Source organism: Podarcis melisellensis, assembly GCF_964234715.1.
Source record: "Podarcis melisellensis genome assembly, chromosome: 2".
Classification (NCBI taxonomy): Eukaryota; Metazoa; Chordata; class Lepidosauria; order Squamata; family Lacertidae; genus Podarcis; species Podarcis melisellensis.
This window is the reverse complement of record NC_138529.1, coordinates 90868662-90895949: the sequence shown is the minus strand read 5'-3', so window position 1 is coordinate 90895949 and position 27288 is coordinate 90868662. Positions and strand designations below refer to the sequence as shown.

The following is a 27288-nucleotide window of genomic DNA, read 5'->3' as shown; positions in this document are numbered from 1 at the left end:
TGTCCTTCTTGTCTGCTGCAACAGCATGGAAAGCTTTGGGAGGTACCCTGAAGGTCATCAAATCCTTGCTGGATGCAGTTATAGCTTCCCTGACACGTGCCTGTCCAACTCCTCCTTAAACAGGAGAGCCCACTGAAGCCATATGTTCCACTGTTGAGCAATTCTCACCACTACGAAATCTGCTTCCCTGGAATCACCACCCATTTGTTCTAGTCCTGCCTTCTGAAGCTACAAGAAAACGAGTCTCCTCCACCTTGCATGAAGCCCTTCAGATATTTGAAGACTTTAATCTTCTCTCATGTAGGCTAAACATACTCAGCTCTTTCAACAATTACCCATAGGACTTGGTATCCAAACCATTAGGCCCATTCTCCTCTGGACACACTCTGCTTTGATAATGTGCTTTTTTATTATGTGGCACCCAGAACTGAAGACAGTACTTCAGAGGTGATTCAGCTGGAGCAGAATAGAGTAGAACTATTTCTTTCTATTCTCTTTTGTAGTAGCTGCATTACACTGCTGTCTCATGTTCAGCTTATAACAAAATAAGACACATAGACTCTTTGTACATGTAAGGCTGTCAAGCCAAGTCTCCCCCAGACTGAAATTATGCCTATGATTATTATTATTTTTTGTATGTATGGGGTTTTTGTTTGTGTGTGTTGAACATCTTTTGGCCAGAGTTCCAGTTTATCAAGATTACTTTGAATGTTCCTTGATTCTGTCCTTTATGGTGTTATATGGTATAGCTATTAGGGGTGTGCACAGGCCCAAAAATTGGCTTGTATCTCTGCGTTGTTGTTTTTAAAAATCAGTTATGTTTCTGAAACACTGTGCTCTGTCTGCATTGATCTTTGTTTCAGGTTCTGAGCTGCTCTGTATAAAACAATAACAGAAACTCTGACAATGGCTTTAACTTCTCCCCTTTGAGCCAAAGTGGATGAAATTTACAGTCACAGGAGCCCCTCTTCAATGGATCAAGGGTGCCAAATTACAGATAAATAAATCTAGGAGCCTTTGTAGATGAAATAAAAGGAATTCACTTTCTTCCATAACCCATGGGGAGAGTGGGGGTTTGTCTCTTGCTCTCTCATATCTTAAAATAATTAAGAGATGGCTGAGGTGTGTATTTTCCCCCTTCCTGAGCTTGTTTGATGGGCCAGCAGAGTTCCAGGTTTTTGTTTTTAAGATTAAAGAGCTTAAATGAAGCTTTTAGCTTTTTTAAAAGCAAAACCAACCAAAAACCCTGCTGCTATCCTTTAACAAAATAAATAAACAAATCCAGAGCACTTTGGTGCTTTGCAGGCAACATTTTGAATAGTCACACTTCTTGCAAAGCCCATGGACCTAGAGAAACACAGAGATAGAGGAAGACATAGAACCATAAGGTACACAGACTTACAGGGGGAAAACACAGGGGGCGTGATCTGACTTGAGGGGGTTTATTGACATTTGTACTGATAACCACTTAAATTTGCAATCATGGTATGATGAACATACATAGAGGTCATGAAGATTCTAGGGAGATGTCCATGTCTCATGCTGTACCTTTTCTAAGTGGTGATGTGGAGTTCAGGTTAGTCTTCACAGGATGGGACTTGAGACTTACAGTGCCTTTGCAAACCAGGACCTCTAGTATAAATGTACCCTAGTTGTTCAAGATGCCATGCAGACAGTAAAGGTTTTATGAGAAGAGGATCTTACATAGTGTCCAATATTTGTAACGTCAGTGAAATCATACTGCAGATTTGACTTGGATCTAGAGGGAGGTGATTCTCCCTTCTTGCTTCAGACTGCTTCCCACCAAATTTTCAGGTTGTTCCAGAGACCTCCTTCAGGAACAGCTTTACAAGGGATGCAACATGTAGGGGAATTGGCAAAAAGCAAGGCTCCCTCCTTGCACAGAAGTGCATCTTGGGGCGCAATCCATTGTTTCGTTTATGTGTTTGCTTAAGACATCTGCTCTCGCAGCCAACATGGTGCTCTCCAATGTGGTACCCTTCAAAGTGGTTAGACTACAACTTCCATCATTCCGGTCCATTCTCCATGTTAGCTGGGACTGCTGGGAGTCTAGAGAGCACCAAGTTGGTTATCCCTGCTTTAGAGGCGCCATTATGAAATGTACTTGTGTGTGCTGTACATGATCAGTAGTGAAGAAATTCAGCTTAAAAAAAAAAGCTGTATTAAAAAGGAGTTGGATAATACTTCTCATGTATTCTAAGCCCTTTTACCTATTGTCTTTCAGCTGTAGGTCCAGATTTTTCAAAAAACTTTTTGAAAAGATTAACTTTTGTCAAAGTTGGTGGTGACGCTTCAATCGAGTGTAAACCCAAAGCTTCTCCGAGGCCTACCTTTACCTGGAAGAAAGGAAAAGAGATCCTAAAAGAAAATGAGAGGTAATCTTTTTTTTAAAAAAAAAAAATCTACTGCTTGTGTTTTGTTACTGCTAATGTTTTTATACCTCCCATGAATATTGGTTTGACAATGATTGTTGTGAAAAGCTCAGGTGTTTGCTCTTAAGGGAGAAGGAAACCCTATTGATTCCTAAATTCACTGTACATCACCTGCCTCTTCATATAGTTTAAAGAACAGTATTTTTGTTCTGACTAGCTTCAAGAGAATAGCTATCAAAATACCATTTTAGAGAATCCTTCGGATAATTGCAATCTGTGAGAGTCCTGGTAAACAGAAATTATTTGAGGATCAACTAGCAATTGCAGTGTTTAGTTTGTCATTTGCAGTGGCAGGGGAAGAGGGAGGAGGGCTGAGTTAGAATAGTGACAGCCCTGCAGCATTGTCTAGTATTTGCAGCCTGCCATGTTTGGGGACGGGGGATTGAGGTGATGCAGAGGAATGTGTAGATTGTAGCAATAGTGCAAATAATCAAGGGCTAAAAGCAGGGGGGAGGGAGCTAGGGAAATAATTCAGGCTTTCAGCTCTGGATGAAAAGGTGTCTTGATTCCAGGTCCATCAGGAGATAGAAAGCTGTCCTGCCAAGTTAGAAACAATGCAGGGACCTTGGAAACAAGTTTTTCAGAGTCCAGGTCAACCCAGGCCTTGGCACTGCTTGGTCACTGAAAACTGTATTGGAGTATTGTAGGCAGTAATCCTTCTGAATCCCAATTGCTGGGGAGGACAGGAGGGGAGAATGCTGTTCCACTCAGGTCCTGGGCTTCCACAGGTATCTAGTTGGCTACCATGAGAATAGGATATATTTATTTCATAAAATTTATACAGCGCTTGATCGGTAATCTCAAAGTCCTTTACAAAGGATACTGTACCAGATGGGTCTTTGGTCTGATCCAGCAGCGCTCTTCTTCTTACTTTTTTTTTTTTTTAAAGTAATCTTTCTTTTTAAAAAACAACCCAAAAAATAAAACAACACACATTCATTTCAGTTTTTGGAGAGACTTACGGTAGGCAAAAGTCTTAGAGATGTGGCTATTTTGTGAAAGATTTGTCAGTATCTTTTTTGAGATATATGCCGTAATAGGTGGTATCTGGGACTGAGTGTCTGGAGAAGTAATAGGGTGGATCTTATTAGGCTGCTGGGAATCTTCCTCTGGAGGCTGCCACTGACTGCGAAGCAGAACCAAGTGTGATGTTAGATGCTTGCCCAGGAGGCAAAGCCTATCTTGAAAAGGGAGCTTTATTGCTTTAGCTTTCTTACTCTTCCAGTGAAGCAGAGCTACTGTACACTACACCCTTAATGAATAACCTGCCCTGAAGACGTCTCTTACTGGTGCTTGAAAGCTATACAATTGCATTATTAGGAATTTTGCCCTGGGGTACAATTACATTATTGCAGTCATTAAAGATACTTCATCTCCATAATAATGGAAATCCTCTCTTGGAGGCATAACTGCATCAAAGTAAAGCTTAGAAACCTCACTCCAGAAGGTAAATTATGTATTGCCGTGGAATAAGATTCAGATATATATGTTAGAAATTCAACCTCATAAATAAAGAAAGCTCCCTGGCAGCCATTGATTCAGAAGTTCTGGGGTTTCAGGAATACCCAGTGCCTAGTATTTACTTTCAAGAGCATATCTTCCCATATTTTTCAAACTTACGCAAACCCCTTTCCCAGCAATGATTTAAGGAAATTGGAACAATCCATGATCCAAAACCTACTTTCCTTCTAGCCCTGAACATCCAGTTTGCATATCTCCCATTTTTCTATTGACACAATGTCTCCCATCATTCTCCACACACACACACAACTTAATTCTTTAGTCTCTTCCAAATTCTGACAACTTCACATGGCCTTTTAAAATTTAGTTCAAATTCAATCTTGTCAGCATGTGATCAGTGTTTTCAGCAACATAGCTTACATATTTCACCTGTCTTGTATGTTTTTAAAAATTATATACATACACCCAAAATATCATATAATTGTGCTTAAAATTCTCTCTCACTTTTGGAAACCTTCATGGTGGTGCCCTCCATATGATGATGCTAAGAACACATAGAATACCTGTGTTGGTGCCCACTCCTCATCTTCCTCTAAATATACTTCCATTGCTGACCTTCCTCTATATTTTGCTTTTCTGCTAATTAAACCCACTTCTGTTCATCCTATTTTCAGCAGCTCTTATAAGGAATTCTTTCTTTTCTTTTTAAAATATATGGAAATTGTTGCTATGCCTGCCCTCTTAGAGGATCCATCTCTATAACCGCCAGGAAAGGAAGCTGGATGACAGGTAGCAATCGCCCTTTTAACTTTCAGAAGATTTTTCAGAAGATAAAGAGATTTAGAGCTATCTCTTTAGGACAAGTAGTCTGCACTTTGATTTATACACTGACTGCCTTTGTAAAGGGCTTATCTTCTAATGGGGTGCCTGAGGAATTTGATCTTTGTGAATTTTGATGCACACCTTCCAGACTAATGTGCAAATTGCACTGCCTTATGCACTTCCTGAATGTCCCAATGTAGCTGGTGGTGCAAAATGCATTTTAAAATGCAAAATTCAAATTTTGAGAGAAATTATGTTAGAACATATAAATTTAAATGCAAATATTCGTGCAGTTTAATAACAAAAAAACAACAAATATTAATGTACACATGTGACAGAACGGGCTTATGGATAAACATATGTGAACAGGACACAGATTGTAAAAACAAAAAAAATTCCTTCCAGAAGCACCTTAAAGACCAACTAAGTTAGTTCTTGGTATGAGCTTTCGTGTGCATGCACACTTCTTGAGATTGTAAAGACACCAAATCGGCCACCTTTGTGTTCAAAATGACTTCCATGTGGCAAATTTAAACCAGTAAATCAGTAATCGTGCCAGATGTAGTCTCATTTTCATAACAATCTGGTTTAATGAATATTTGGCACACACAAGGCACTACAGAAACCGGGCTTAGTTTTAGATAAATTGTCTTCGGATAAGTGCAGACAAGTGAAAAGATTGTCTTCATTTACAGAATGCCCGTGCTAATTCTTGCCTTGGCTTTTCATCTCTTCCCTTGTTACATCATATAGTTTCTGTTCAGACCTACAGTGTCCTGTCAGGTATCTCTTTTGCCATCAGAAACCTTTGCTTCCTCTTCTGTAGGCCAATTTGTTTTCTTGAAATGACTGTTCAAAACACCCACTCAAAAGAATCTCATTTCCTAGTGCTTCTCAGCCAGTGTCTCCTGAAAGATGTGTTAACGGGGGTTAAAAAAAAAGGTCTGAAAAATGTATTTCCCATTGTTATTGTTCATATTCAGTTCTTACCCTACTCGTACTTGCCCTCTTTTGTATCCCTGCTTAGTCTGACTTTGTCTGACTTTGTTAAGGCTTTAAATGACCCCTATATTTGCAGCAAAGATTATAAAGGTATACTATTCAGCTGAACTCATATAATAGCAACACCTGCAACAATACAAAGACTCTATATAAGAAAGCCTATGTCGTACCTTTGTGGTATGATTTGACCTAGATATGCTAGATGCTCTCAGTAGCTTCATGAGAATTCATTTGCCTCTCCCATTATACCGTAGTGCTGACATGCTTTATGGTATGTAAGTGCTGTTTTCTTGCATAGACCTGGACTGTTTTGAAATGAGGCAAGTTACAAATGAAAACCTGAAGGCAACCATTCAGGGCGGACGCCTCCTTTTATTCTCCTTCCCTCTTAGTTATTACAAGGCAATAGTACAAGTTGCTGATTTTGCCCCTTTAAAGACAGAGAAGATTGAAAGAAGCATGGTATTTGAACTTCCAGGGCCGAATAATCCGCATCATAGAATAGCTCCCTTGGTCTGAATGTGTGGCTTACAGATCTAAGTCCACATGGCAACAATATCAAAATCAGTTTATCACGTTGTACACTTCCTCCTCCCCCCAAAATAATGGGAGTTTTGGGTAACCAGGACTATCATGATAACTATGCACATTATTTGTAAACATGACCATTTGAAGCTCCCTGAAAGGGCTAATCCATTAGGCAACCTAATGCAACATTCCCCAACCTGCAGCCCTCCAGATGTTTCAGATTAATTGTTCTGTGAAAGAGGACATCGATCAGAAAAAATTACATTATTTCTTCAGTTTATGCTAGTGGAATTATACTGACAGATGTTTCAAATGTAAATTTTTGGAATAGAGATAAGGTCCCTAAAAGGATCGTTGCCCTATATGAATTCTCTTCTTTAAAAATGTAAATCATAGTATTTGTAGGGTTGGAATGGACCCGAGGTTCCTCTGCAATACAGGAATATGCACATGGCCCATATGGTGAGCCACCACATTGGCGTTATCACCACTATGCTCTAAATCAGGGGTCGGCAAACTTTTTCAGCAGGGGGCTGGTCCACTGTCCCGCAGACTATATTTTGAAAAAAAATATTGAACAAATTCCTATGCCCCACAAATAACCCAGAGATGCATTTTAAATAAAAGCACACATTCTACTCATGTGAAAACACCAGGCAGGCCCCACAAATAACCCAGAGATGCATTTTAAATAAAAGGACACATTCTACTCATGCAAAAACACACTGATTTCCAGACCGTCTGTGGGCCGGATTTAGATTTAGATTGGGCTGGATCCAGCCCCCGGGCCTTAGTTTGCCTACCCATACTTTAAATAACGGAGCTAACTGGCATTTATTTGATAATGCTATTTCTTTCAGGCACAGAAACGGTCAAATAATGAATAACATGAATTTTCACCATTACATCCTGCCCTGATAAAGTGATGTAAATAGCTGTCTGAAATTTGAATTCACCTGGCAGCATTTGAAATTGTTCTTGGATGAAAAGTTTATGAAATGGTGCACTTTACCTTGTATTTAAATGCGAAATAACTTGAGTGCCACCTATTTCGACTATTTTAGACCAGGAACAAATTTAAATGTTCATAATTACTAGGGAGTAACCCTCACTGAATAGATTTTATTTCTGAATAAAAAGTCCACTCAGGAACGAGTGGCAAAGCTGCATGCTCCAGCACCGGGGCAGAGAGCAGGCGGGGGTGTGGCGTGCGTCCTGGGGGCGTGGTTTGCTGCCCGCAGGGGCATGGCACCCGGCGCGGTGGAGGGGTGCACGGCACGTGTCCAGGGGATGGCTGCAATGGTACCCCCCCGATGGTGCTGGGGGCGATCCACCCCCCCCCCATTTCTCCGCAAGTGTCAGGAACTGGAAATATGAAAATGAAATGATGACCTGAGATCTGGGAGGAATCTTTCACAGCTATATGCCTACTCTGGTGCTTCATTCAGTACTAGCACATATTTGAGGACTGAGGAGCAGCGACAGTTAGGCAAATATGGTTGTTGCCACAGTGCAAGATAAACAATATGGATGTTGCCAGGAAGCAAATTCTGATATTGCATAGTGACTGTGTTTTCTTAGGTATGTTCCTAAGAATATTACTGCATTAATTATAATATTATTATATTAATATTACTGCATTAATCTTTGCCAGACAGTAGAATACCTGTGGTTCACATGCAAATGTCTTAACACGGTGTGAATAACACAGAAGTTCATGTGAACAAGTCTTACCAGTAGAAAGGAAAAGAGGATGTAAATCATAGGTATTTTGTGGAGATGTAGTTGTGAATTATTTTTTTTCTGAGCTCTCTACTTCATTAGAACAAGAAGACAATCAATTTACATTCAAACCTTAGCTCTGAGAAGTTCACGTAATGAGTTTTAAATGCTAGGCAATAATTATATGCCTTAAGGAAAAGTATGTTAGGGAGGTGGAATGGTGGAAGAGACATTTCTAAAGACCTTTTCTAATTCTGCTCTTATGTTTTGGATGAACTTTTCATATGTATATGTTTTCCAGAGATTTAAAATGTCTCTCTAGATATTTAAGATCTGTGTAAATATCAATTACTAGTGAAGTGGGTAATTTGTTGTTTTACAATGAGCAGTTTTAGTTGAAACTAAGGAGGGGGGTAATCTTATTTTCTCAAAAGATTGTGCCTTTGGGCTTCTATTCAAATAGCACCAGCTAGAACAAATAAGCTGAGAGTGCATTTACTGCTTATGTTCTAATCTCACAGAATGGGCCTAAATGGGTTTCTGTCAGCACTTTATTCACGCAGAAAAATCTGTATTATATTTTTCTCATTCTAAATTATATATATATATATATATATATATATATATATATATATATATATAAGTTGAGCTTCTCAGAGGTTTTAGTTGTGATGAGTGTATGTTCTTCTAATTACCTGCTGAAAGTACTTGTTTTCCAATGGCAAAGTTGTTAAAACACCCGTACAAAACTAGAATGTTGTTGCTTATGTGGCATCGTGTGCTTGTAGCCTTTCTTTATAACTCCAAAGAATGCAGTTGGCTTCTTTGTGCCTCTAGTTACAATTATCCCTGCATAGAAACAGGCATAATAATATCTAAATTCCCTAAGGCGTGACTCAGTCATTTATGGAATATTAATTGCACATCTGTAGAAATTGTTCTATTATTTTACGTTTTTAGAGTGCTTCTTTTTATTAAAAAAAAAAGCAACTCGTACTTTTTGTAGTTTGCTTTTCTCTTGTTGTACGCCACTTTGACATTTTCAGGCTGTGATGTGGCTTTTAAAATAAACAAAAAATCTCAATTGACTCCAGACAGAGATAATTCTGAGATCATGATACGAAATACACTTTCCCTTTGTGGCTGGCTGGCTGGGGGAATGAGTTTTTGGGTGAAAAGAAATAGATATTGGATACTGGGAGATAAATAAGTAATGGCCAGTTACCCAGTCTCTGGGTGGGTGGGAGGCAGTTGTGGCTTGTGATAGCAGAGCCTTGGCTCCAGAGAACAAAAGGTCTCTCCATCGTGCAGGCGGCTGTTGGGGATTTCCCCTGGCTGGCCTCAAAGGAGGGTGGGATACTCCGCCGTCCCCTAGTTTTGCATCGGCCAGATGTCCCAGCTACAGTGGTACCTCGCAAGACAAATGCCTCACAAGACGAAAAAACCGCAAGACAAAGAGACTCGCAGAACGGATTAATTTCGTCTTGCGAGGCACCACTGTATATATATGCCTGCTGCTCCTGAGTTTGGAACCACAGTCGGCCGAAGAACAAAGAAGAAGCAAATTTTCCAGAAGCTCGAGCAAAAAGGAGTGTCAAGGGACAACCAAGGAAATAAAGAAATAGTGCTTAACTCAAAAGTAGGCTACTAAAATGTTATTTTATGTGCCCCACTTTATGACAAGAGATGTGCTTCTCTGCACATTTTTGAAGTGGAAGTGGTTTGAGAAGGGTGACAACTAAAATCTATGCAGAAGTGCAGTGCAGCTTGGGGTAGCGCCATAGCTCAATGGTAGAGCAATCTGCTTTCTATGCAGAAGGTCCCAGGTTCTCAATTCTCAGGGGAGAGAACTCTCTCTGAAGTGATGGAGAGAGTTGGATGGGCCAATGTTCTGACTCACTGTAAGTCAGCTTCTTATTTTCCTGTGTTCCTATGCATGATCATGCCAGGATATTTTACAGCTTTGCTCCATTTCCCCTTATTTGATCTTCCAGACACAATTCAAAGTGTCAGCCATGACCTTTAAAGTCCTAAATGGCTTTGCTTAAGGACTCTCTCCCTTCTCAGCCATTAAGATTAACCAAAAAAAGAAAATGTTAATCCTCCTGTTGCCAAGTAAATGTGCCTCACACAGGACTTTGTCCAAGTTGCAGCTCTATAGATATTGGTTTAGTCTTCAGAGTTCATGCCAATTCTGGCTGGCAAAGAGTATAACGATACCTTTAAGCTCCCTGTGTACACAGAGACTTCTAATCTCCCCAGTGTTGAAGTTTATAACCAGAAACACTGCTGAGGTTTATGACACTGATAGGTGGAGGTGTCATGCTAGGTAGTTTCCAGGGGTCTTGTTTGCAAAGCTCTGATCTCTGTTCCAGGCCATTAGCAGCACTATGTCTCAAAATTACTGTTTTTCTGTCTCAGTTTCTGGAGAAAAGTGAAGGAAGAACAGCGTAGATAAATCCTGTAGGGATAATGGCAACAATATCTACTTTGTAAGGTCTTGGCCTTATGGACTGTTGGACAAAGTTTGGACATGACAACAGTGGTCAATGAAAGGGCACTTAAAGAGTCAGTTTCTGCAAAATGAATTTGTTTTCATTTGTTCCTTGAATTGCCTAAACAAAGACAACAGGGCTGCTATATGTTCCCCACCCCTTAACAGTATCCACTTATTTTCCTTTGGGGTTCCCAGTGTCATTTGACCTGTTTTTTTTACCTTTGTTATCAGTAGCCTGTGAAAACAATATACCTGCAGTTAGTTGTTCCTCCTACGTAACCTAGAGATATTTTTATACAGGTTTGACCTCAATAATCTTGTAACTACAGGGAGATCATTAATAACTATAAATACCTCCCCTCAGCCCTTTCAAGATGATGTTCCATCAGTTTCACGCTTGCCTTGAAGACGTGAAATTGTACTTTAGGGGGAAAGTTCAAATGAAGATCAAGCATAGGGTTCCTGTGTACACAAATGTTAATAAACACTATTATGGAGCATATTCGCTTGGACAACTCTTAAAGCAAAAGAAGTAGCTGAAAGAAGTACACTTTTAGTAGAACAAATTGTGCGTTTTCTTTTCTGGTACTTCTTAGCATTTGCAACCTGCCCAAAACCTAGTGTGTGCCTACCTCAGACTTGGTTATAAGGTCCCTGGTGAGAATATTGGAAATAGGTTGTAGGCAGCAATTTGCTTCTTTGAATGAAGTACATTTAACATTCTGTATGAGATTAATATTAAGAATTAGCTATGAACTAGTGAGACGAAAAAATCTAATTGCCCATTTTTCAAATGCAATAGGCTAAATACAGCTCAGTGTGATTGCCAATTATAAAGACCTCCTGAAGTTTCATTTTATTTTAACTTTGTTCTTCTCCTGTGGATGTGGTGCATTCCCAGAGCCACCTTCCTTCCAATCACACAGGATTCCATCCACCTCTGAGTTTTCTAAGCAATTTACATCTTACAAAATTGAATCGCTCTTCCGAGTGATTGTGACTCACAGTTCCTAATTATACAAGGTCAGTTCTTCCCTTTAGATTGTCATTTATGATCATTCCTTGTGAAAGTGGATCCCCCTATAATAATTATATTTTTGTATCCTATTTCAAAATTAATCCCATCCCTTTCTGAAATGGATGAAGTGTGTGTGTGTGTGTGTGTGTGTGTGTGTGTTTGGGGGAGGGGGTGTTCAGGAGAGGAAGGGCTTATTTCCAAAGCGAAGGCATAGCAAGATGTGCATGCTTCCTGATCGCCAGATATCACCATGGAAGGTGTTTTTTGTTTGCTTGCAGACATGGGAGCCATGTTTCAGTTTTGCACATAATAAGCCTATTCATTTCAATCCAGGACACTTGAAAATGAAGTAGAAGCTGCACACACATTTGTGATCTACAGTGCTCTTCCGACATAACTGGTAATATGATGTCAGTTCCAAAGTGAGGATCACTTGCTAAGTGGGTAAGAAGGTAGAACTGTGGCTGGAATTTGGGCTGCAGTCCTGTCTGTACCCACATACCAAGGAATAAGCCCATTATCTCAATAGAACTCCTGCATAAATGTGTTGCTAGTCTGGAACTGCTTTATCTAACAGGCAAGCACACCTGTTGCAGTTGATAGCCCAGACACCACCATTTGCCCTGATGGGACTCAAGGCAGAGTGGAGCTGAAAATGAGAATGGCTAATGTTGCGTATGTGATGTCAGGCCGTCACATCAGGCCCCCTCAATCTTCTTGAGAAAACAGCACCTCTGCCTGTGAGTGCAATGGGACTCAGAGAAGGGCCTCCCCTCCAAGATCCCAAAACACAGGCAGATTTATAGGAGGGAATGTGGTCTTTCCCCTATGGCCCCTTGATGCAGGGGTTTTCCATAAGAAGGAAGATTCCTGACTGGAAAGTCATGGCTGCCTCTCTTGGAGTCAATATGAATAATCTACATAAAGGTAAAGGGACCCCTGACCATTAGGTCCAGTCATGGCCGACTCTGGGGTTGCGGTGCTCATCTCGCTTTAGTGGCCAAGGGAGCCGGCGTAGAGCTTTTGGGTCATGTGGCCAGCATGACTAAGCCACTTCTGGTGAACCAGAGCAGAGCACGGAAACGCCATTTACCTTCCCGCCGGAGTGGTACCTATTTATCTACTTGCACTTTGATGTGCTTTCGAACTGCTAGGTTGGCAGGAGGAGGGATCGAGCAACAGGAGCTCACCCCATTGCGGGGATTCAAACCGCCGACCTTCTGATCGGCAAGTCCTAGGCTCTGTGGTTTAACCCACAGTGCCACCTGCATCCCTAATAATCTACATAATCACTTCTTAAACTTTGTACTGTGTATCATTGTTTAGTGTTGCTTTCCAAGGAGAGGGGGAGTGGTTGGCTAGTACATTTTCTTGCCTTTCAGTTACCACATGAGATTCTGCTTGAAGTTTAAAATCCAGATCTTTCTGCACTAAGGTGCATGCATAGAGTGATGTAAAGGGGGAGGCTATGCTTAAGTAGCAGCTGCAGCAGAATGCAGACAAGAGTTCAGTTTAAGTTCTCTATGTTCTGAAAATATTTTTGCTGTTTTTTTATTATCAGTCATTTCTACGGATTTTAGAATCAGTTGTGTGTAAATCAGTAAAGTGAAGCTGGTTCCATGACAGACCTGTATACTTCCTTAGAGACCCAATTGCTTTAAAGGGGGGGAAACAGATAGATGGCATAAACTTAGGACAGGCATAGGCAAACTCAGCCTTCCAGATGTTTTGGGACTACAACTCCCATTATCCCTAGTTAACAGGACCAGTGGTCAGGGATGATGGGAGTTGTAGTCCCAAAACATCTGGAGAGCCGAGTCTGCCTATGCCTGACTTAGGACAAGCATGCCCTGAAATACTTTCAGGTGCCAAGATTTTACATGTGGGGTTGTATTCAATTTAATATTAGATACATTAATTTCAATGGATATACTCTGATTAAAACTAAGCTGAATACCACCCACTATTTCCCCTGATAATTGATGACATTGTGTAGTATCATCATCATTAAGTAATACTGATAGATACTACATATGGATTCAGCCTGTATTGATTTCATGTGATTTCGTGTTGGAAAGCACGAGTATTCTTGCGCACAGGTAATATTTAAAGTGAACAAAAGGCTTAGATTTATTACTCCCTAAATCACTGGTAATTTCTTTATAATAATTAGAATTGCATCTTTCATTCTCCACTTCCCTTAAATATTTGTCATTATAAAGCATTTGCTTTCATTCAAGATTAATCTCTTGAGCAAAAAAGTTTCATCAGCTCCTGCAGACGTATTAGTCATTAGAGCATATTACCTGGTTGATTTCACAGCTGTCTCCAGATTGTTTGCCAGTCACCGAATCAGCTTCTGTAGTAGAAAAAAAACCCCTGTCCATTATCTGCAGAGATTGCACAAAATGATCTGTTAAACATTGACATTTCCCTATATTATGCTTATGTGTCTTTTTAAAGAAACAGCAAATGGTATCAATGGTAAACAGCTGTAAAGACCATTATATCGGCAAGTACTGCTAAACTGTGTTTTCTCGCAGAATACAGATTTTGTTATTGGTAGATACTCAGTGCACCCCCTTTTCAACATCTTGTTATATAAGCTGTTGCCGAAAAGCTTATAGATGGCATTTCTTTAACTTTTTGCTTTAAGATACCTTGCTACCCATGAAAGAAAACATTAAGAATCTTTCCTGGGATTTTTTTTTTTAAATGCTTAGCTAAGCATGAAATATTTCTGACTTGTATGCTTAATCAACAATCAGAATCTGTAAGATCTGCTTGCAGCTAGCAAATTGATGTGTTCATAATATCAAGTAGGTAGCAGCATAATTTATTATGTTGCTGATATTTAGCTTCAGCACAATAATGTTTCCTTCTGGAGAGGTAGGCCACAGGTGTCCTCCCAGATGTTGTTAGATATACAAATAATAGATATACAAATAAGCCACCATCAGTTCACATTGCAGATACAGTGACCATCGGTACACAAATCTTAAATTAAACATATAAGTTAATATAAGTCCTCCAGACGTCCAAATATAGGTATCCACACACAGTTGATGCCTGTATGAAACATGTTTGAATGTAGCTACGGTCCCCAGACCATTGTGTAATAGACGGTGGGTATTTATCCAGGCTCGAAGTATAAGAGACTTACACTTTAAGCCATATACCAATTTCTAGGTTTCTCCGCCCGCAAAAAAACCCAGCCGTCTGCCATTCTCCTTCCAGCAGGAACCTGAATTGTTTGTGTGTTCATAAAGGAGAGATAGAGGGAATAAAAATGAGAGTGCCCTGTTCAGATCCAGCTTTCTTCTAGCCTCTCACTCTCATCTGGAGTTTGCTAGTTGCATTGAATTTCCTCCACCATTACCTGTGAGAAAGTACCATTCTCAGGGGAGGGAGGAGAATGAATTGGATGAGCTCTCCCTCCCCGCTTTCCCTCTGCAAAGTAGAATGGGCAATTTCACTGAAGAAAACCGTTTGTGTGAGTTAAATGTGATGTATCTGCTTCTAAGCCACCCCAAAGTTCTATAAATTCTATATCTCTCTCTCCATCGCCCTTGGGTCTGAGTCACCAGGATGCTGTCATTAGATGTTAGGAACATCTATCCAAGTACTTGTGTTCCGAATTCAGATGACAGAAATAAGACTATTTCTAATCTGGTTGAAGGCTAATTTACAAGATTGCAGACTTACACGATGTAGCTCTGATGTTGGCAGAAGAATACCCATTAGCTTTTATCAGTCCAGGTGACAACAGATGTTGCACTTACTAACATATGCAGTGCTATCACACAGAGCTAATTTTTATAAGGGATGCTTACTTTTATAACTTACGAAGGAAGTAGCATTTACAAATTATTTCAGCACTAATTTGCACATTTAGAGCACAATTATTTTTTGCACTATTATAAATATGGTGTTTGAATGGTGCTTCAATTTACCGGTATTTGTTAAAATAATTTTACCTCATTTATTTATTTATTTAGACAAATTCTTGACCTCCCCTTCACCATACAAAACCAAGGTGGGTTGAACGACATAATAAATACAGTTATAAAAAGCAGATGAAACAGTCGGTTATAAAATAGGGTAAAACTGTTGCAGACAGAACAGAACAATATAAAGCCAGCAAAACTCCCACAAAATTCTCAAAGAGTAAAGAGGTGAGTCCTTAGCTTATGGAGAAAGCTATGGGATGGAGATGCTAGACTGTGGAACGGGTGCTGCTTGCTTTTTGATATAATAGGTCTTCAAGGTGGATTGCAAACCTTGTATCAAAAAACAGTAATAAATTAGGGGTTGCCTTAATCAGCTATTTGAAAACTAGAAGTGGAAGTGGAGCAAACTTCTGCTAGGAGAGAGCTCCACAGTTTTGGTGCTGCTATCAAAATGGTTCTGTTCTAGGTTATCTGATGGCTGTGAAACCCAGAGCAGACGCTCTAAGAAGATCTTTAAATCAATGCCAGAGTACATTGTTGGGTGCACAAAATGAGATCTGCTTACACAGATCTCTGTTCCACCTGCATGTCCTTTGCACCCCCTAACCTGCTCCAGAGTGTTAGGGGAAGCTCCATATCGGACACAGGGGGCACACAAGTGGGGAGGAGAGGGGGAAAGTCTCACTGTGTGAGCAGACCTCATTCCATGCAAGCACACCCCACTTATCGTTACATCAAATTCTACCCTATACCTCCCATCATTCCTGACATTTGATCACCTGGAGGACCACAGATAGCCCACGTCTGTCTGAAATTATAGATACTCATATATGAATAAAGGCAATTCTTAAGATACCCTAGGCCCAGATGGTTTCGTCGGAACCATAGAATGGAAAGCCAGCTGGACAAGCCCCAGCTGGAGCGTCTCCCTTCTAGACTTGCCGCTGCGGAGATCCATCAGTCATCCTCCTCCGATGTGCGTCTGTGACTCATGCTGTTGTGCATGAGCACATGTTACTCAGCAGAGTAAACACACAACAGATCTGGTTCCAGGCTTGGATACTAGTCTATGTTTATTGTACATAAATCAGGACAAAGAAAACATGGTTTCTCTCCTTGTCGTTCTTCTCAGAGAGAGAGAACACAAAAGCAATACAGAGCAGATGTACTGCTCACAAGACTCCAATAATCTGTGCTGGAATGTAAACAGACATGTGACATGTAACAATCCCACACATCTGCAGCACGGGAGGAATAGAATTCCCAAAAGGTTTAGGACTTTAATGATCAAACCTGATTTAGGCCCAGAAACCACCTCGAAGCCAATGAAGTTTTTTTTCAAAACTGACATATGTTCCCTGTGGTTGACCCCGATCAAAGTTCAGGTGGCCACATTATGTAGCTTCTGATAACTTTCTAAAGGAGTGCTGCATAGAGTTGTGTCTTGGGCAACCACAGCATTTGAGCAACAGGAGATTCCAAGGATGCCTGCACTTACTGAGGGCAGATGCGTGGAGTGCACACCCAAGGGGGGTGCCCTCTCGGGTACCACAGTCCAGAGGAGGAGAGGGGTGGGGAAGCTGCTACCCACTCTGCTTGACTGGGTGAAACCTGATCTGGCAGCGGAGCTTCTGCAGCCAGGCATGCCTCGCCACAGCCAAAGAGAGCTGCTCTCTGCTGCCAGGTCAGATGTGATCCAGTGGTGGAGCTGCTGTGGCCAGGTGTGAGGTACACTGTGGCCAAGGAGGTTGGGTGGTGGCATTGCCACCAATTCTTCTGCTCTTCTCCCTTAGGTCAGTCCTGACTCGGGGGTGGAGCTGTGACCAGGCACGAGCACCCAGTCAAGACACAGCTCCTTCTCGCTTGGAACCAGGCTCCAATGAAGGAGCCTGTTTGTGCCCCCTCACAAAATTGCCTCTGGGGACACAGTCCCCATGGACTCCCTCCATGCTATGCCTCTGATGGAGACTGTGCTGTGTATGTATATATACATACTTCAGCTCACAGTATTAACACCTCAACAGATCTTGCTTTTTCATTGAGTTTCTAGGGAAACCCCAACCTCACACCCTCAGGTCTAGCACAGAGCAGACATGTCTCTGTGTATCCAACTTCTAGCATCAGTCCAGCTCATACATACAACTCTGCTATACACCTTGGCTGTTCCATCCTAGGATGATGTGGCATCTAGCCAGGTGAGATGAGAAATGGCCAACCCATTTGTCTCTATGGAAATGGAGCTTACTCTTTTAAGATGTGTATGATGGGTGTTTAGCTGAGTTGCTAACGGCCATTAACAGGTTTGACTGGTTCAGCAAACTTCCTCCTATAGATTCTAGCCTCCCATACACAGGTTTGGCAGGGAATAACAGGTATCACTCAAACTGACCACCACCACCCAAACCCATAACCAAGTAGTCCAGGCTGAATGTCACCAAAGAATGCCTAACTGTGGCTAGACCCTTCCTTGTCTACAAGAAAAGACTAGCTGTCCCTCAGCTGGATTTGTGTTCTTCAAAAAAACCTTCTTATTATATACATAAGGTTTTTTATTTTTAACATTCTGCTGGTAGCTGCACACTCGCAGTAAACAGGTCGAAGTAAAATTTTTGAAAGTGAATCATAGGTCAAAGACAAGCAAGAATAGATCAAAGTCAATTTAAGTTTAAAAGCACGGCGTGAAAGTCGTCTTTATAGATCTATGGAAGTTTATGGGTGAGGTGAATCACTGACCCAACTTTAGGATTGCTTCATTAAATCATTTGTGTAGATACTTATGGATGATAAATCCTAACGCCAAGTCATCTTACCATTTACATTACCGACTGACCAACCTCTACAGATGCTTTGTGTATTCCATTTTGCAAATGGCAAAACAGAAAGTGATGAACCATCAACAAATGCTTTGAAGCATTACATTTTTCAAAGACGAAAACAGTTCCTTTGCTCAGCAGTCTAAAGGAAGTGTTTTTGAAGTGTTTATGTTTTTAAAATTGAAACCAATCATAATTATACGAAGTCAGATTCAGCAACACAGATCTCTAGAACTGAGGTGCCCGCCAGTTTTTGAAGGCTTAGACATAAAAAGCTTTACTTTTAATAAAAGAGTGTTTCCATTTATCTCTAAACTCAGATGCGTTCTTCATCTCTGTGGGTCTGTTCACAGCAAAGATCAACAGCTGCTGTATGTTGCAGATAATGTAATACATGGAAGATAAGATGACCTATCTCTATAGGGACGTAGCAATGCCTTTTATCACCTTTATTTTTTCCCAGTGTAAAATTATCTCTTGCTCTCCTTTTGCTGATAAAAACTTACAATATGACTAAAAAACATCCCAGTTATAGCTCATTTGTGATAGCCCAAGTAGTATTAGCAGATTTACATCTTTAGTTTATGTCAAGTATTGTCAAAATTCATAGATATTAGCAGACAATATTCAACAGAGATTAATGACTAACGTAAGTAAACATTAACACATTTTGACTATGGAGCCTAGATAAGCTTTATTATATTGATTTGCTCAATTAGCTGGTTCATATTACCAGTTGACTAACAATGTAGTCTGTGCACATCTACTCAGAGGTAAATGTGCATTTGGTGACAGCCCTATTTTTTTTTTAATAAATTTTTATTAATTTTCCAGCAGTTATACATTTAAACCCAAATTCAACAAATTGTGTCTGTTTTGGACTTCCCTCAGCGTCTTTGCAAGTCATCCATTTTTCTATCTTTATAACGCATTCCCTCTTTTTAATATTGTCATTGTTGCTCCTTAGTCCCCTTATTTTCCTTAAACAATACTTGTTTGTCTTTTTACAGTGCCTCTTGAAAACCCACTAACGTTGTGTTCATCTCACAAATATTCTTCAGATAATCAACCAATTTTCCCCAGTCCTCGATGAACTTTTGGTCTTTAGTATATCTAATTTTCCCGGTTAGTTTGTCCAGTTCCGCATAGTCTATTAGTTTTAATCTCCAATCTTCTATCGTCGGTATCTCCTCTTGTTTCCATTTCTGGGCCAACAGGATTCTGGCTGCCGTTACTGCATATTGGAAAAGTTTGAAGTCTTTCCTTCTTATGTCCGTTCCTATCATCCCTAAAAGAAAAGCTTCGGGTTTTTTCACAAAAGTATATCTTAACATTTTTTTCATCTCGTTGTAAATCATTTCCCAGAAACTTTTAACTTTTTTACACTCCCACCACTGATGAAAGAACGTCCCTTCTTTCTCTTTACATTTCCAACATTTGTTATCAACCTTATACATCTTTGCTAATTTTACAGGAGTCATATACCACCTATAAAACATTTTCATTACATTCTCCTTCAACAACGTGCATGCCGTAAATTTCATATTTTCTTTCCACAATCTTTCCCATTCCTCAAATTGAACATTATATCCAAAATCCTTTGCCCACTGTATCATTACCGATTTAACCTCTTCATCCTTAGTATGCCATTCCAGCAATATCTTATACATTTTTTACAGAATTTTGTATTCATTATTTAGTATCTCTTTTTGGTAAGTTGATTCCTTTTCTACATAACCTTTTTCCTTCAAATCTTTTTTTAATATTTCATTTACCTGACGATAGTGCAGCCAATCATATGTATACTCTTTAACTTGTTCATATGGTTTCAGTTTCCATTTCCCTTCTTCCTTAGTCACCAACTCACTGTATGTACCCCATTTTTTCCTCATATTAATTTTCTTAACACTCATTACCTCCAAGGGGGACAGCCAGTGCGGGACTTTTGGTTCCAAAATATTCTTATATCTTTCCCATACCTCAATTAATGAACCCCTGAAGATGTGGTTTCCAAAACCTTTGTGAGCCCTCCTTTTTTCACACCAGAGATATGCGTGCCATCCAAATCTGTTATCAAAACCTTCAAGATCCAATAATTCATTATTTTCTAACTTTATCCATTCTTTTACCCAGCATAAACATGCTGCCTCATAGTACAGTCTCATATCTGGCAGGGCGAAGCCCCCTCTTTCTTTAGCATCTGTCAGTAACTTAAATTTTATTCTGGGCTTCTTGCCCTGTCAGATATACCTTGAAATTACTTTTTGCCATTCTTTGAAAATTCCTATACCCTTTAGTATGGGTATAGTCTGAAATAAAAATAACATTTTTGGTAGCACCGTCATTTTTACCGTAGAGATTCTTCCCCAAAATGACATTTTCATGAAAAAAGGTGACAGCCCTATTTTTATTTAAACCAGCATAGTATTGTACCATCTTTGGATAAAACTTGCAGCACACTTTTGCTCAGCGAACCCCGTTCATCCATTAGGACCAGTTTGCGATTATCCAACAAACTCTGACCCACTGAAATTCCTTATGTAATCTGTCAGCTGAAACATATTTGATTCTCAGTAAGCTGGAAAATGCTTAATTTGTTTGAACTTCTCACCTTCAAACAAAACGTTTCCCATAATGCCACTTGGCATGGCTGATCAAGGGACATTGTCTTTCAACCCAATTAGCAATTCAGTAGCCTCAAAGGGCCTTTCCCCCTGTTTTAACATTTACAAAGGAATTTTTTGAGGCAACACAAACAAGTTCAAGTCATTCCTATTTCCTGAGCACCCTTTTAACAAATTTCAAAGTGCTAGAATAATTACTTATGTTAACATCTGCCCCAACAGCTTCAAAATATAAGTATGGCTTAAAAAAGAAAAAGAAAAAGGCACCTTCAGCAGAAACGAATGGTTAGATTAGTCGCCCTGAATCCCTTTCATCAGTGAGTCACAGTTCAAAGAGGAAAATTAAGGCTCTGGTATATTTATTTTAACAAAAACCTGCAGCTGTCTTAAGCAGGTATTTGTCAGTTTTATTGCAAATCCTTTGGATGAAATGAAGAAGATTACTGAAAGGAATGGTGGTTCTAGAATTTGGTTGCACAGATTCATGAAACGATTTGGTTGCCTGTTCACAGTTTTAATATCTGCCACAAGATACCTCCTGACATCCACTTGCTATAGAGAGCTAGCTTCACACCTCAAGTTCACAGATGCAAGCAGCACAGATTTGTATTCTGTAAAGTAATGCTAACCCCTTGAGGCTCAGAGAGCTGATACCAGAATTACCAGCATCACTTCCTTGGAATTGGAAATCCTCAAATCCTTTCAAGTGATCAGCAGCCTAACATTACACTACAAAGTAAAAAATGCAGAAAATGCAAGGACGTTTGGGTGCTGGAGAAAAAGACAAGCCAGGAAGTATTTAAAAATAAACCTGGGTAAAACAAGATTATTATTTTTTGACAGATGTCATCAAGATGCTGAAGTTTGGATAGTGTTTATTTCCTTATTTATTTCAAGAATTGTGTGCCACTTTTTATCAACAAATCATTTACATACTGATTCATCTCACTACATGTAAGAGAGTGCCATTTATGTTAATGCAGCTCATTCTTCAGTTGCTATACTGATGTGTTATGTCCAAAACACCCATGGCTGTGATTGTGCATGTCAGTGGAACTTGTAGAACTCTGTAGTTGAGAGCAATGGAGATTGTGCAACAGCGGTCTTTGGTTATTATTCTCTTCAGACAAGTGAACTCTGTAAAACAAAAGAAACTTATTCTAATTTAAGCAATCTCTCTCTCTCTCTCTCTCTCTGTGTGTGTGTGTGTGTGTGTGTGTGTATGTGTGTGTATGAACGAACTAGAGGCTTTTGCCCTGCTTGTATTGCTCACCTCCCCATCCCCCTTACACCTCGGCTGATAGGGTAGAAAAGCATGCCTTCAATTTCCTCTAAGGAGTTGGAGGTTTGAAGGAGGTGAGGGATGTTTCTCTCTCCTTCATTCTCACAACCACCACCACTATCTCTTTCCAAAGCTTCTTTGACTCTGCTGGATGCCCATGTTCTTAGCCTTCCTGATCTGCGCTATACACTCCAGATGTAAGGTAAAGGTAAAGGGACCCCTGACCATTAGGTCCAGTCGTGACCAACTCTGGGGTTGCAGCGCTCATCTCGCTTTATTGGCCAAGGGAGCCGGAGTACAGCTTCCGGGTCATGTGGCCAGCATGACTAAACCGCTTCTGGAGAACCAGAGCAGCACACGGAAATGCCGTTTACCTTCCCGCTGGAGCGGTACTTATTTATCTACTTGCACTTTGATGTGCTTTCGAACTGCTAGGTTGGCAGGAGCAGGGACCGAGCAACGGGAGCTCGCCCCGTCACGGGGATTCAAACCGCCGACCTTCTGATCGGCAAGTCCTAGGCTCTGTGGTTTAACCCACAGCACCACCTGTGTCCCTTACACTCCAGATGAGCTTATAATAATTGTGTTTTCAAACAAATCCCAAGCATTTCAGAGCGATCTGACGTTCTTGGCTTTGCCTTTCAGCTTCCTTTTTACCAATCCCCTCATTTGTGGTCTTTTGAAGTGAAATGTGACTGTGTTGGAGTTTTTTTGGCTGTTGGCCATTTACATCTACATCTGGTTTAATAGTGATATGGTCACTGCTCGCAATTGACTTGACAACACTTACTTCTTGCACCAGGCCCTGGGCACCGCTCAGTATTAAGTCCAGGGACACTGAGAACTCATGGAATTTGTCTCTGTTGGATTAATGTATCTCTGCCTCCTTAATAGTCTCTCAAGTCAACTTCTATTGTAACTTGCAGTGGTTTCTCAGGTGTTTGTATTCATAGAATCATAGAGTTGGAAGGAACCCAATTTCAGTCCAACCCCCTGAAATGTAAATAATAAACGTTGAGTGCTGCAATACCTCCTCCTCCTCCTCCTCCTCCTCCTCCTCCTCCTCCTCTTCTTCTTCTTCTTCTTCTTCTTCTTCTTCTAACCTGCATCTCTCCATTATTTTTCAGACACACTATTTTGGAAGATGGAACTCTGAAGATTACCAATGTTACTAAAGCTGATGCAGGAAGCTACACATGTATAGCAACAAATCATTTTGGGGTAGCCAGCAGCACTGGAAACCTGGTGGTAAAAGGTAACACATTTCTTTCCACACATTTCTGATTCCTCAGTTCTAATGGGGCAGATCTCTTCTATTTTAGATCTTGTGAATTTTTAAATATGAAGCATCTGTTGTTGAAAAAAAGGGCAATTTAGGCCAGAATCTAAGGCCACTTCTCTGGGAGAAAACCCCATTGAACTCATTAGAACTTGCTACTGACTGAGTAATCAAGAACAAATAGAATATGTTCATTGACCAACACTATACAGATAAAATAAAAAGTCAAGGTAACATCTGAAATAAATATGCATCTTTTGCATACATAAACCAGCTTTAAAACAATAAAAACAATACCATAGCCCTATAGCCAATATATTCATTTCCAAACTGATATATTCAAACTGATTACATGTGACCTTCAGGTATAGGGCAGTATAAAGGTAAAGGTAAAGGACCCCTGACAGTTGAGTCCAGTCGCGAACGACTCAGGGGTTGCAGCGCTCATCTCGCTTTAGTGGCCGAGGGAGCCAGCATTTGTCTGCAGGCAGCTTCTGGGTCATGTGGCCAGCATAACTAAGCCATTTCTGGCGAACCAGAGCAGCGCACGGAAATGCCATTTACCTTCCTGCCTATTTATCTACTTGCACTTTGATGTGCTTTCGAACTGCAAGGTTGGCAGGAGCAGGGACCGAGCAACGGGAGCTCACCCCGTCATGGGGATTCGAACCGCCGACCTTCCAGTCGGCAAGCCCAAGAGGCTCAGTGGTTTAGAACACAGCACCAGCCACGTCCCGGGTATAGGGCAGTATATGAAGAAGAAGAAGAAGAAGAAGAAGAAGAAGAAGAAGAAGAAGAAGAAGAAGAAGAAGAAGTAGAAGTAGAAGAAGAAGAAACAAATTAGTTAAATGAAGTGACCTGGCACCTGATGAAACAAACATTGTCCAAAGCCAATATCTGCAGCAAGATGTGTTTCGACTAACAGTTCTTCATTGGCAGATAAGACTTAGAGAACACCAAATTTAGCATGAATCCAAGCTATATGGATTATTGCACTTGTCCTGGACCTCTTCTGAAGGCCGGCGGGGGGCAAAAGTCTTTGCTCCCCCCCGCCTGCCTTCAAAAGCCATCCGGGATAGCGGGAAGCGCTTCCCTGCTATCCCAGACTGCTTTTAAAATGCTGGCGGTGGGGAGCAAAGCCTTTCGGCCCCCGTCGGCCTTCCTGGACCTCTTCTGAAGGCCGGAGGGGGGGGGGAAAGGCTTTGCTCCCCACCACTAGGATTTAAAAGAGGTCCCCGGAGATTTCCCTATGGGCTTTCTTCTTGCGAAGCAAGCCCATAGGGAAATTCGTTTTGCGAAGCGCCTCCAAAACGGAAAACCCTTTCGTCTAGCGGGTTTTTCATCTTGCAAGGCGTTCGTCTTGCGGGGCACCACTGTACTGAAATGTACATGAAAACATAGGCAACAGAATCTTCGGGGGGGGGGGATGATTGTAGTGTTTTATATGCTTCCCTAAAGCAAAACCCTAACTCTCACACTTGTTGCTGAGCTAATTAAGTTTTTCCCTTGAAACTAACATATCCAAGTGTGAAATTTCTTTCTGACCCTATATTGCAGAAATGAAAAATGAGCCAGATTTCTGACATTCAAAATCACTAATGCATAACTCTAATTTTAGCAGCAAAGCTCAGTTTGGCCCTGCAAAATGCCCCTGTATTGTCTGAAGTAGGAAACTTCAAAGGATTGCATTGTTTCATTGCTATTATTGAGTTCAGAGTCACATACGGTTTTCTACATGCCTATATTTACTTTGTATATTTTTAAATTCTTATTCTCTTATAGTTTACCGTATTTTTTCGCCCCATAGGACGCACCTAGTTTTTTTTGGGGGGGGAATAAAGAAAAAAAATTATTTCCCCCCCACGCACGGGGCTGGCGCGCGGGAAGCCCGAACTTCCCCCGACCCCAGCCACCAGAACAGCCTGCTATCCGCAAGCCTAGGGAGCTGTGCCGATCTCCCCAGGCTTGCGGAGAGCTGCGCCAAGCCCAGGCGCGCTCTTCAGCGCGCCCCAGTCTTCAGAATGCAGGCAGCTCTATGCAACCTTTGGGAGCCCGGCACGACTTAGTGCCGGGCTCCCTAGGGTTGCGCAGAGCTGTGCGAAGCCCGGGAATGCAGGCAGCTCTGCGCAACCTTCGGGAGCCCGGCGCGGCTTCGCGCCGGGCTCCGGAGGGTTGCGCAGAGCTTCCTGAAGCCTGGAGAGCGAGAGGGGTCGGTGCGCACTGACCCCTCTCGCTCTCCAGGCTTCAGCGAAAGCCTGTATTCGCCCCATAGGACGCACACACATTTCCTTTTCATTTTTGGAGGGGGGAAAGTGCATCCTATAGGGCGAAAAATACGGTAACTACCTTTTAACTGTTACACTTTATATGTTTTTAGCTTTCTGTATCTTACCTATGTTGTTTTAATTTGTATAAGCTGCCTTGAGTCCCAGTCTAGAAAAAGGCAGGATATAAAAACAACAACAATCACCAGAACAGTGCAGGGATGAGAAACCTCTGGCCCAAGGGACAAATTTGGTCCATGGCCCTGGTCATTTCCCATGCCCACCTGCTGTCCTTGGTAAGCACCATGCACTACTCCCCCAGGGTAGATTGGCAAGGAAATATGGCATATCCAAACTGTTGCTATACCAACAAATTCAGGTCACACAATTAAAGTTGATTTGCAACTCATGTGCAGCAAACCTGCTTCCTCAAAATCAGATTTTTTGCAATAGGTAAAGTGTGGGATAACATGTTTTGTTGTTTTGCACTATGTCATTAACCTCCCCACAAAGAAATCAGAATGAATGCTCAGTGAATAGGTGTTGTTGCCTAACCTCCTGCAAACCAGTCAGAATGAATGCTCAATAAAGAAGTCATCCAGAAATATAGACTGTTGCTTTCATGTGTTAAGAAACAACGAAAGAGGACTAAGGGCTGGTGCCCAGTCTCAGTCTGGCTTAGATTCAGCAAACATATTCCATCATGTGCCTTCAGCTTCTGGGCACATCTATCCACATACGTGCTTATTTAGCACTTTATAGACAAAAGTGTAAAGTTTGCTATATGAGAGTACCTAACAAGCATGCAGTTCCATCAGTTTTACAAATTCATTTCTTGTCGTCTAGTAGAACTACTAGCGGAAATAGCTGCAATTAGGAAAGCAGAGTGAACTAGGCAGCTTCTTCCCCCAGTACCACCTCCACTGTGTGGCTCCCCTTCCTTTTCCCCCTCTATCATTATACTGATTCCTTTATCATTTATCAAGCTGCAGATCATGCCATTACAGTATTAAGAGATCGCTTCTGGATAAGAAATAATTGTTTTTAGCAAGCTCCCTGCCACAATCCTATGCACAGATGAACTGGTTTAGGATTGTGACCTTGGTAGGCAAAAGTGCTGCACAATATTTCCCCCCACCTCCGCTGATCATTAGATCAACCTTGTAAAATGGGCTAAAAACACTAGTGAAATACAAGTAGCGAACCTGTGAGCAAAACTTTGAGCACAAGCTAGGAATTGGAACTACACATTACATTAATTGCATAGTCAGCGGTGTGAAGCCACACACAATGAAAAGCTACACACGTTGCCAAGATTTATTTTTTTAAAAAAAAACTGACATGGCTGCTATTTTCAGGCATAGGCAAACTCGGCCCTCCAGAAGTTTTGGGACTACAATTCCCATCATCCCTGGCCACTGGTCCTGCTAGCTAGGGATCCTGGGAGTTGTAGGCCAAAAACATATGGAGGGCCGAGTTTGCCTATGTGACTGTTTTAAATCATCATTGTTTATTATAGGACAGACAATGGATAACATATGTTTTCTGTACAGCTCACAGAAATAAAAAATAC

The 27288-nt window shown here is 41.0% G+C and overlaps 1 protein-coding gene across 11 annotated transcripts in view; it reads left to right on the top strand.

Moving 5' to 3' along the window:
• The window catches only part of LOC309364369 (contactin-4), a 528932-nt gene that overhangs the window by 437393 nt on the left and 64251 nt on the right, over positions 1–27288 (top strand). For all 11 annotated transcript variants that reach the window (XM_081901475.1, XM_081901476.1, XM_081901468.1 and 8 more), the window contains 2 exons: positions 2246–2396; positions 23300–23427. In XM_081901475.1, the coding sequence (XP_081757601.1) occupies positions 2246–2396; positions 23300–23427 (279 nt within the window). The remainder of the gene's footprint in view (positions 1–2245; positions 2397–23299; positions 23428–27288) is intronic.